The sequence below is a fragment of the Bombina bombina genome, chromosome 4 (assembly GCF_027579735.1).
Source record: "Bombina bombina isolate aBomBom1 chromosome 4, aBomBom1.pri, whole genome shotgun sequence".
Taxonomy (NCBI): Eukaryota; Metazoa; Chordata; class Amphibia; order Anura; family Bombinatoridae; genus Bombina; species Bombina bombina.
The window spans coordinates 1,071,691,790-1,071,704,628 of record NC_069502.1 but is presented as its reverse complement, the minus strand read 5'-3'; the positions used below and the strand labels follow the sequence as shown (position 1 = coordinate 1,071,704,628).

The following is a 12,839-nucleotide window of genomic DNA, read 5'->3' as shown; positions in this document are numbered from 1 at the left end:
AACAGCCATGGATTTTAGTAACGGTTGCTAAAATCATTTTCCTCATACAAACAGAAATCTTCATCTCTTTTCTGTTTCAGAGTAAATAGTACATACCAGCACTATTTTAAAATAACAAACTCTTGATTGAATATTAAAAACTACAGTTAAACACTAAAAAACTCTAAGCCATCTCCGTGGAGATGTTGCCTGTACAACGGCAAAGAGAATGACTGGGGTAGGCGGAGCCTAGGAGGGATCATGTGACCAGCTTTGCTGGCTCTTTGCCATTTCCTGTTGGGGAAGAGAATATCCCACAAGTAAGGATGACGCCGTGGACCGGACACACCTATGTTGGAGAAAACATGATTTTCATGCAGGACAATGCTCCATCACACGCGCCCAAGTACTCCACAGCGTGGCTGGCAAGAAAGGGTATAAAAGAAGAAAATCTAATGACATGGCCTCCTTGTTCACCTGATCTGAACCCCATTGAGAACCTGTGGTCCATCATCAATGTGAGATTTACAAGGAGGGAAAACAGAACACCTCTCTGAACAGTGTCTGGGAGGCTGTGGTTGCTGCTGCACGCAATGTTGATGGTGAACAGATCAAAACACTGACAGAATCCATGGATGGCAGGCTTTTGAGTGTCCTTGCAAAGAAAGGTGGCTATATTGGTCACTGATTTGTTTTTGTTTTGTTTTTGAATGTCAGAAATGTATATTTGTGAATGTTGAGATGTTATATTGGTTTCACTGGTAAAAATAAATAATTGAAATGGGTATATATTTGTTTTTTGTTAAGTTGCCTAATAATTATGCACAGTAATAGTCACCTGCACACACAGATATCCCCCTAAAATAGCTATAACTAAAAACAAACTAAAAACTACTTCCAAAACTATTCAGCTTTGATATTAATGAGTTTTTTGGGTTCATTGAGAACATGGTTGTTGTTCAATAATAAAATTAATCCTCAAAAATACAACTTGCCTAATAATTCTGCACTCCCTGTATATATATATATATATATATATATATGCATACATCTATTAATGTATTTATATATGTATTTACAGTCATATATACACATAAAAACAATATATATATATATGTGCACACATCTATTAATGTATTTATATATGTATTTACAGTCATATATACACATAAAAACAATATATATACATTCATATTTAATAAATATTTTTACTATGGGGCCGATTTATTAAGCAGTGGGTGCTGCATTGATGCCCCATCGTTTCTAGTCTGCCAGAAACGGAAGTTAAGAAGCAGAGGCCGTAAGAGCGCTGCTCCTTAACTGCTCCGACACTTTTAGGTGGCGGACTGAAATCATCCCAATCTGATACGACCGGATGATTGACGGCCCCTGCTAGCGGCCGATTCGTCGCCAGTGAGCAGGGGGAGGCATTGCACAAGCATTTCACTAGAAATGCTTGTGCAATAATAAATTGTCAGCATTTAGCGAGGTTGAGCGGACATGATTCACAACAGCAAACCATGTCCATTCGACCTTTGGTAAATCTACCTCTATTTATTTACTGTAAATATTTCACATTTGCTAATGCGAATATGCTATGTTGCCTGCGTGATGTTTTTTTTCTTCTTTGAACAGTTTTTTTCCCCTCCATTGACTTCTATGGGGAATGCGAAAATGGTGTTTGTGCGTTCTCGGGTCTTAAGTTTTTCCTCCATTGATTTCTATGGGGGATTACATGCACACGCACAAAAAATGAAGTTAGGTTTGTTGCGCTATTTGGCTTAATGCTAGCACAAAATAAATTTTTTGGGACTTGTATTATGAACACAACCCGACTAGGGTAAAAAGCTTAACTCTAGCTGAGTTTTCGCGGTCGCGGGAAAAACAAATACTGCGCCACTTGTAATCTAGCCCTAAGAGTTTACAACACAAAAATTTGCCCTCAATTCCTCATAATATTAGGGCAACCAAATCACTGATATAAAGTACTGTATAAAATGCTAAAATAAAGCTTCTAGAAACCATATTCCTTCAGGCACAAAAATACAAATAATACAACAATTAACATAAAAATATCCTTTGTAATGTCTTCTATTTCTGCCTTTCCATATAAGACTTTCGATTGAACAGCTTAATCATTATTAATGCTTATGTAGTTCGTGTCCTTTCTTATAACTTTTGTTAATGGGTTTTCCACATCAGAAAATATTTAGCACAAAAAAAAATTGATGTTCTGTTTATGTGGCCAAAAAGATATTGCTGTAGAACTTTGCCAACAATTATCTTGCCATCATAAGAAATAGCTGCAGGCATGCCAGCATTAGATACCTTTCATTGTGGTAATTATGCAAAATAAATGTAAGAAAACTAGCACATTTTATCACTTTAGTTCTTATCGCTGCTCTAATTCCAGCTACTATTTATTGACAGATCTCACAAGCAGCTGACTTAAATCGTCTGAGTAAGAATGTAAAGTAACAATTATTTTTTCTTACAGGTATTAAAATGTTGTGTACAAGCATTATGGGATATCTTTTCTCCTATAATGTTAGTTACAGTGATCAATAATAAAATAATGGTTCCACACATCAATGTTTCATTATTTAACAGGGTGCTTCTTTAAAAGTAACATTGCTGTATCCTGGCTTTTAAAGGGACAGTCTACTGCAGAATTTGTATTGCTTAAAAAGATAAATAATCCCTCTATTATCAATTTCCCAGTTTTGCATAACCAACATGGTTATATTAATATACTTTTTACCTCTGTGAATACCTTGTATCTAAGCCTCTGCAGACTGCGCCCTTATTTCAATTCTTTTGACAGACTTACATTTTAGCCAATCAGTGCTGACTCCACGGGAGTGAGCACAATGTTATCTATATGGCACACACATGAACTAGTGCTGTCTAGCTGTGAAAAACTGTCAAAATGCACTGAGATAAGAGGTGGCCTTCAAGGGCTTAGAAATTAGCACATGAGCCTACCTAGGTTTAGATTTCAAAAAAGAATACCAAGAGAACAAATACAATTTCATGATAACAGTAAATTGGAAAGTTGTTTAACCACTTAACCAAATGGAGATGTATATATACGTCATGCGGTACTTTGCCTATATTACTGGCGTATATATACGCCCGAGCCTGTAGGAAGTTACAGCCGAGAGCTGAAGTTTCTGAGCTCCAGGAATCTGCCTGCATATGGAACTGGAGCACGATCGGTGCTCAGGTTCCATATGAAGGCAGATGCCTGATCGTTGTGTGTGTCACCATCTGTAACAATCATCTGCTGGTGCCAGCGGAAAGTGTGGGAGGGAAACCGGGAGGCGGGTGGTCAGTCCAGCTATGGAGGGGAAGGGAGCGAGAAGGATGGGCCCTACACTGCAGAAAATAAAATGCAGGATTGATGGGGAGCTACACTACAGAAATAAATGTGGAGTGGGCGGGTGGGGGGCCCTAGCTAAAGTTTGCGGGAGGTGGGGGGGACCACTGCATTACAGAAAAATGTTTTTATGTATAGGTACTGGCCGACAGATGCCAGTACTACAGATAGCTGCAACAAGTGGGAGGAGGTCGGTTAGAGAGCTATTTGGGGGGATCAGGAGGATCACTACATTACAGAAAAAAAGTAATCTATCTAAAAAAAAAAAAAATTTTACACAAAAAATAAACTAAAAACTGGCAAACTGTCTGCCAGTACTTAAGATGGTGGTGCCCAGTGAGGGAGAGAAGAGAGCTGTTTAGGAGGGATCAGGGGGTGTCAGGTGTGAGGGTAATCTCTACACTGCAGCTAAATCTAACCATAAAAGCTACCTGATTAACCCAATTCACTGCCGGGAATAATTGAAGAACGGTGCACAGCTGCAATAAGCGGCATTCTAAATACCAAAAACCAATGGCAAATCTATGTATGCATGCCATTGCTATTCCATGTATACCCATGCAATTGCTAGACTTCATATTGTTAAATGTATAATATTAAGAGCCTGTTTCCACATTTGTCATTTGTTTTTATCTGTAGTTCCTTTAAGCTACCCTTAGGGGTTAATTTGGTTTTTAACATAAATAAAAGCTTCAACTTGGAACCAGCAGTCTATGTGTAAGTGCCATTAGGAGGGGCACAAAACGCGTTAGACAGGAGACTTTTGGTAGTCCTGATCATGCTGATTTTTTCTTTTTTAATAGAATGAATAAAGACTTTTTGTTTTAAATATTTTTGCTCACTTGAGTGCTAGTTACCTTGTGTGTTTTTCCACAAGACCCCAACCTGTTTTTTGGACTTGATTTTTGCTCACATATTTTTTCCTGCTTTTTTTTTCCCTCTTATTTCTTTTTCCTACCTCTTTGGCTTGGTTTTATGTCAGACTGAGTTGCCAATGAGGTGGGAAGGGTTTTATACAGCTCTTGGGGTTTGGTAATCTCTGCCTCCTCCTAGTGGCAGGGAAGAGTAATCCCCAGGAGCAATGGATCATGGACTCTCACCACCATGAAATAATATTTGTCATCTATTTGTTTTCTTTAACTGATCTTAATACTAAAAAGTGATACATTTTGTATTAAAAACTTTTAAAAATATATTCCTGCCCACATTTAATAAATTACACATTTCATATGATGCCACAAAATATCACATAAGCTATATGGATCACCACTCCTGCACATACAATTCTTGTCTAGTCCCTAAATCATCAATAATCTTTAAAACATGATGAAATGACATAAAATATAACCAGTATCTTCAATCGGTACAGCCTTCAGCTATCACTTCCTCCATAAACTCTCAAAGAGCCCATATGACACATTCTTATAGCTGTCACATTTACACAGTATCTATTGTATATTTATATTAGCACTAGAAAGATGTATTTTTTGGTGCTCTTCATTAAAGGGACAGTCTAGTAAAAAAGAAAAACTTTTATAAATTCAGATAGGGCATGTAATTTTAAACAACTTTACAATTTATTTTGGTTTGTTCTCTTGATATTCTTAGTTTAAAGCTCATCCTATGTAGGCTCATATACTAATTTCTAAGCTCTTGAAGCCCACCTCATATCTGAATGCATTTTGACAAGTTTTTCACAACTAGAGGGCATTAGTTCATGTGTGCCATATTGATAACGTTGTGCTCATGGTCGTGGAATTAACTAGGAGTCAGCACTAATTGGCTAAAATGCAAGTCTGTCAAAAGAACTGAAATAATGTCTACAGAGCCTTAGATACAAAGTAATCACAGAGGTAAAAAGTAAATTAATATAACCGTGTTGGCTGTGCAAAACTGAGGAATGGATAATAAAGAGATTATCTATCTTTTTAAACAATAAACATTCTGGTGTAGACTGTCCCTTTAAATATGATTCTTAGAGTAATAGTGTATAAGTCAGACATATCTTATAGAACTAGTCAATAATATTATGAGGGCTAAAACACATATATTTAATAGAATAAAACGTGTTAAGATAATTTACACAAATAAGCTGCTGTTAACCCAAAACAACACTGTACTCCTGAAATAGTGTTAACGTTAAGAGACCAAATAAAAAAGAATGGGCAGCGCTAACAAATATGATTTCCAAAGAATATATATTTATTTTATAAAAAAATTGATATTTAAGATTTGAATGTATAAAATCAAGGTTAAACAATGTTGAACAAAATAAAATAAAGACACCGGTGTCAAGCTATATTAAAATCTGTTACGTATATTAAAATCTGAAACATATAAGTCAAGCTAAAATTAGATCTATGATATATATCGATAAATCAATTCATGTGAATAAGAACAGAGAAGAGAAGCATAAACATAATAAAAAAAATGGGTTGAAAAATGATCCTGTGTTTCAAGATGTATCTACAACCAGTTACAATATCACAATGTGATCCAAAAACCCATATATGATCCAAAAAAAACCTATAATAGGCTAGTAAATCTGATTCAATATTCCTACTAAGATCGATAAGGTGAATGTTTCAGTGATATTCGCAGGGGTATATAATCCTGTGTACCGAAATGTTTTATAGTTAGAAAAAGGAACGGTCTTACTGTATTCACAAAATAGACGGCTCAGATTATAGCCGTCAGTTATGGTTTCAAAGAGAGGATGGTTGTAAATACAAGCCTCTATTTCTCCTATCCGTTTTTATTAGGGTGAAATGTATCCTCCGTAGTAGCACTGGTAAACTGGTGAAAAAGTGATTATTCCTAGTACAGTGGTGGTAAATCCTGATGGTTCCTGCCTAGTATGCCATTTTCTGACGGTAATCACGTTATATAATCCACTGTATTTCTTCTTTAAGGTAGGTGTCTGTTTATCCTGTGTTTTTTTTTCTCTGTTATAAGGCAAAGTTGTTGGCAGGTAATTAGCAGTGTGTGAAAAGTGTGAGCTCTGTCACAGTACTCTGGTAATCCTCCGTATCTTCTTGATGAAAGAAAGGAATTTTCCTCCTCCTGTGTTTTCAGAGCAGGATGCTGACTGTTCTGTGAAAAGGACAGGTGTTCTTAGGTGGTGAAAAACCTTTTCCTTGTAGTCTGATCGTTCTTCGTTTCTTGTGTAGTTTGATGTAGACGATAGTGATCCGTTATTTAGATCGTCTTCTCCTGTGTGTGAGTATATAACCTTTGAAGTAGATTCCTCCAGGAACTGGATAACAATGCTGACAAACAGGTACAAACACTGTCAGCATGGTCAGGTGATCTACGCGTTTCGACCTTTTCAAGATACCTGACTCATAGCAAATAGTCTCTTTTAAAGGGATATATGTTAACCCTTTGATGTCCAATTATGAACAATCTGTTGCTTACTCTTTAGTATAAATATAAATATATGGATTACTGAATGTTTTTCATATTAATTTAAAGGGTAACAATGACTAGTGAAATGCTAACTTTTGAAAACTTAAAAATATATATAGTTTATATAGTTTACAGATAATAAGCGCATAGATAAAATACTGTGTAAAGATTTGGACCTCAGATTTTAATATTTATGGTTTGGAAATCCAAATATCTGTTTTAAGGGGCAATAATATGTTTTATCTTTAGGTTAAAAAACCATTGTAAATCAAAACTATATATATATATTTATATATGTTAAGTGTGAAATGAAACTTAGCAATTGTATTTTGACTGCTGTTTTCATGACCTAGTCTTCTTTTTGTGTTGATCTATATTGAATGTTATCATTTATTAGACAAGAATATCATATATATTAAATACATTATATGATACGGTTGAGATCTAGTTCAGAGTATAAACCATAGGGATTTAAAGTTTTGAAAGAGTATATAAATTCTGCTTCTATTTTCAATATAATCTAGTCCATATTACCACCCCTATGATTTTTTTGGATCTTTTTAATACCCCAGTATCTTAATGCTGAAAGATCTTTGTAATGGTGTTCTTTAAAATGTCTGTAAAGGACTATATTGTCTATTCCATGTTCAATAATGTTTAAGTGTTCTCTGATTCTAGTTTTTAGATTTCTAATAGTTTGTCCTAAATACTGTAAGTTGCATTTACATTGAATGAGGTAAATAACATTTTCATCAGAGCATCTAATAATGTCTCTAATTTTAAAGGACTTGCTTGTATTTGTTGATATTATTTCTTTTCTTTTTGAGCTGTATTTACATGATTTAGAATCTATACACGGGAAAAAAAACTTCAAATTTATTTCCTTTTAGATCTTGTTCCTTTTTAGTGTGGTTTTCTTTGTGTTGGAATTCACTCGGTGCTAACATATTTTTTAAATGTTTAGCTTTTTTATATATAATTTTTGGTCTTTTGCTTATTCTTTGTCCCAGTATGTTAAAATATATATATAGTTTTGATTTACAATGGTTTTTTAACCTAAAGATAAAACGTATTATTGCCCCTTAAAACAGATATTTGGAATTCCAAACCATATATAATAATATCTGAGGTCCAAATCTTTACACAATATTTTATCTATGCGCTTATTATCTATAAACTATATATATTTTTAAGTTTTCAAAAGTTAGCATTTCACTAGTCATTGTTATCCTTAAGATTAATATGCTAAAATGTAAATTGTGAATTCATATGTTTAAAACATTCAGTAATCCATATATTTATATTTATACTAAAGAGTAAGCAACAGATTGTTAAATATTGGACATTAAAGGGTTAACATATGGCCCTTTAAAAGAAACGATTTGCTATGAGTCAGGTATCTTGAAAAAGGCGCAAAGCTGAAACGCGTAGATCACCTGACCACGCTGACAGTGTTTGTACCTGTTTGTCAGCATTGTTATCCAGTTCCTGGAGGAATCCACTTCAAGGGTTATATACCCGCACACAGGAGAAGATGATCTAAATAATGGATCACTATCTTCTATATCAAACTACACAAGAAAACGAAGAACAATCAGACTACAAGGAAAAGGTTTTTCACCACCTAAGAACACCTGTTTTCACGGAACAGTCAGCACCCTGCTCTGAAAACACAGGAGGAGGAAAATTTCTTTCTTTCATCAAGAAGATACAGAGGATTACCAGAGTACTGTGACAGAGCTCACACTTTTCACACACTGCTAATAACCTGCCAACAACTTTGCCATATAATAGAGAAAAAAACACAGGATAAACAGACACCTACCTTAAAGAAGAAATACAGTGGATTACATAACGTGATTACCGTTAGAAAAGTGCATACAAGGCCGGAACCATCAGGATTTACCACCACTGTACTAGGAATAATCACTTTTTCACCAGTTTACCAGTGCTACTACGGAGGATACATTTCACCCTAATAAAAACGGATAGGAGAAATAGAGGCTTGTATTTACAACCGTCCTCTCTTTGAAACCATAACTGACGGCTATAACCTGAGCCGTCTATTTTGTGAATACGGTACGACCGTTCCTTATTCTAACTATAAAACATTTCGGTACACAGGATTATATACCCCTGCGAATATCACTGAAACATTCACCTTATCGATCTTAGTAGGAATATTGAATCAGATTTACTAGCCTATTATAGGTTTTTTGGATCATATATGGGTTTTTGGATCACATTGTGATATTGTAACTGGTTGTAGATACATCTTAAAACACAGGATCATTTTTCAACCCATTTTTTTATTATGTTTATGCTTCTCTTCTCTGTTCTTATTCACATGAATTGATTTATCGATATATATCATAGATCTAATTTTAGCTTGACTTATATGTTTCAGATTTTAATATACGTAACAGATTTTAATATAGCTTGACACCGGTGTCTTTATTTTATTTTGTTCAACATTGTTTAACCTTAATTTTATACATTCAAATCTTAAATATCAATTTGTTTATACAATAAATATATATTCTTTGGAAATCATATTTGTTAGCACTGCCCATTCTTTTTTATTTGGTCTCTAAAACACATATATACCATATATGTATCTCATAGTACAGATTTAATCAGGTGCACATTGCCCTGATTATTTAGAGTATAAAACAGTCCTCATATTACGATCACTCAATGCACTATCTGTTCAAGCATATTATTTTAGCCGTAGTCTTTTAAGTCACTGCATTTTTTATGAACTGATCATAAATTGCTGTAAAGCGCTTCTCTTATAAAAACAACAAAGCCGCCAGTATCTCTAGCTCTTTGATAACATAACATGTAATACAGCTGTCTTTATAATGTAAACAATTCAAAATAAATGTGGAAATCAATAATACCTGGATGTTGTAACATGTTTTCTGAGTGACATGTTTATGAGGCTGAATATCATTCTCAATTCCCATTGATTTCAATTCTGCTCCGGAGGCAGATGTAGCCGGCATTACATACTGCAGTGTAGCAAACGGGTTCCAGTTGTGTGGTATCTCCTGATCAGATCCTAGCTCCAGTTTACAGGACAAACTATGCGGCTGATCGTGACCTTTAGAAAAAGAATTGCATTAATTTGTGCAGAAAAAGGGCATGATACATTCAGATCTAGATTAGATGTGGAGTACAAAAATATTATGGTAGTGTAAAAGTGATGACGCTGCTGCAGCCCGGGAGGTGTGTATGCTGTGGTCCAATCAAAACCAATGGTTTCCGATACACTGAGACGTGCACTATTGGCGGGGTGCCAGCCAAGAGAAAGACGAGCCGAGCCAGCCCCAAAATTGAAGAACAAATAGGAAAGGCAGCACTCCAGCAATCCTTGTAAATAAAAATTGTAAAGGTTTATTGAACAACGTTAAAAACATGCACAATGCAAAAAATTACACAAAGAGGAGGAGGCAGAGTCCTGACATGTTTTGATTAAGTGCCGCACGGCACAAAACATGTCAGGACTCTGCCTCCTCCTCGTTGTGTAATTTTTTGCATTGTGCATGTTTTTAGCATTGTTCAATAAACCTTTACAATTTTTATTTACAAGGATAGTTGGAGTGCTGCCTTTCCTATTTGTTCTACAAAAATATTATCACTAGGGTGCGTTAACATCACTTAATCACGATCAATAGCGCTTCTATGTTTGCGCTCATATTATTCCAAAGTTATTTTTTTATCACTTGAACGATAGTCTAAGGCGCACAAACATCTGCATTTTGGATAGTGCGGGTGCACCAAGTCCCTCACATAATAGAATTCTATGGGGGTGAGCAGTGAAATCTGAGTCATGAAAGTTTAATTTTTACTTTACTGTTCCATTAATGATAATAGTTTACTTAAGGGGGCCCATTTATCAAGCTCCGGACGGAGCTTGAGGGCCGGTGTTTCTGGCGAGCCTGTAGGCTCGCTAGAAACACCAGTTATGAAGCAGCGTTCTAAAGACATAGCCGCAATTCAACCCAATCAAGTACGATCAGGTTGATTGACACTCCCCTGCTGGCGGCCGATTGGCTGCAAATCTGCAGGGGGCGGCGTTGCACCAGCAGCTCACAAAGTTACTTTGTTCTCTTGGTATTTTTTGTTGAAAGCCAAACCTAGGTAGGCTCATATGCTAATTTCTAAGGGCTTGAAGTCCGGCCCTTATTTCAGTGCATTTTGACAGTTTTTCATGTGTGCCATATACAGGGAGTGCAGAATTATTAGGCAAATTAGTATTTTGACCACATCATCCTCTTTATGCATGTTGTCTTACTCCAAGCTGTATAGGCTCGAAAGCCTACTACTAATTAAGCATATTAGGTGATGGCCATCTCTGTAATGAGAAGGGGTGTGGTCTAATGACATCAACACCCTATATCAGGTGTGCATAATTATTAGGCAACTTCCTTTCCTTTGGCAAAATGGGTTAAAAGAAGGACTTGACAGGCTCAGAAAAGTCAAAAATAGTGAGATATCTTGCAGAGGGATGCAGCATTCTTAAAATTGCAAAGCTTCTGAAGCGTGATCATCGAACAATCAAGCGTTTCATTCAAAATAGTCAACAGGGTCGCAAGAAGCGTGTGGAAAAACCAAGGCGCAAAATAACTGCCCATGAACTGAGAAAAGTCAAGCGTGCAGCTGCCAAGATGCCACTTGCCACCAGTTTGGCCATATTTCAGAGCTGCAACATCACTGGAGTGCCCAAAAGCACAAGGTGTGCAATACTCAGAGACATGGCCAAGGTAAGAAAGGCTGAAAGATGACCACCACTGAACAAGACACACAAGCTGAAACGTCAAGACTGGGCCAAGAAATATCTCAAGACTGATTTTTCTAAGGTTTTATGGACTGATGAAATGAGAGTGAGTCTTGATGGGCCAGATGGATGGGCCCGTGGCTGGATTGGTAAAGGGCAGAGAGCTCCAGTCCGGCTCAGACGCCAGCAAGGTGGAGGTGGAGTACTGGTTTGGGCTGGTATCATCAAAGATGAGCTTGTGGGGCCTTTTCGGGTTGAGGATGGAGTCAAGCTCAACTCCCAGTCCTACTGCCAGTTTCTGGAAGACACCTTCTTCAAGCAGTGGTACAGGAAGAAGTCTGCATCCTTCAAGAAAAACATGATTTTCATGCAGGACAATGCTCCATCACACGCGTGCTCCACAGCGTGGCTGGCAAGAAAGGGTATAAAAGAAGAAAATCTAATGACATGGCCTCCTTGTTCACCTGATCTGAACCCCATTGAGAACCTGTGGTCCATCATCAAATGTGAGATTTACAAGGAGGGAAAACAGTACACCTCTCTGAACAGTGTCTGGGAGGCTGTGGTTGCTGCTGCACGCAATGTTGATGGTGAACAGATCAAAACACTGACAGAATCCATGGATGGCAGGTTTTTGAGTGTCCTTGCAAAGAAAGGTGGCTATATTGGTCACTGATTTGTTTTTGTTTTGTTTTTGAATGTCAGAAATGTATATTTGTGAATGTTGAGATGTTATATTGGTTTCACTGGTAAAAATAAATAATTGAAATGGGTATATATTTGTTTTTTGTTAAGTTGCCTAATAATTATGCACAGTAATAGTCACCTGCACACACAGATATTCCCCTAAAATAACTAAAACTAAAAACAAACTAAAAACTACTTCCAAAAATATTCAGCTTTGATATTAATGAGTTTTTTGGGTTCATTGAGAACATGGTTGTTGTTCAATAATAAAATTAATCCTCAAAAATACAACTTGCCTAATAATTCTGCACTCCCTGTAGATAACATTATGCTCACTCTCGTGGAGTTATTTATAAGTCAGCACTGGCTAAAATTAACTGAGGTAAAAAGTATATTGATATAACTGTGTTGGTAATGCAAAACTGGGGAATGGGCAATAAAGGGATTATAAATCGTTTGAAACAATTAACATTCTAGAGTAGACTGTCCCTTTAACTTTAACACCTTTAATACAAACGCAATGAAAGTGCACTCTCTGCGTTATGCATTAAAAGTAAAGGGCACTCTTAAAAAACTTTCCAGTGCTAAGATGCTCTGGTTAAT

The 12,839-nt window shown here is 36.2% G+C and overlaps 1 protein-coding gene across 1 annotated transcript in view; it reads right to left on the bottom strand.

Moving 5' to 3' along the window:
• Window positions 1-12,839, bottom strand: part of STON1 (stonin 1) — a 294,546-nt gene that overhangs the window by 43,392 nt on the left and 238,315 nt on the right. The window contains exon 3 of the mRNA XM_053712221.1: window positions 9,670-9,872. Coding sequence (XP_053568196.1) covers window positions 9,670-9,872 — 203 coding nt within the window. The remainder of the gene's footprint in view (window positions 1-9,669; window positions 9,873-12,839) is intronic.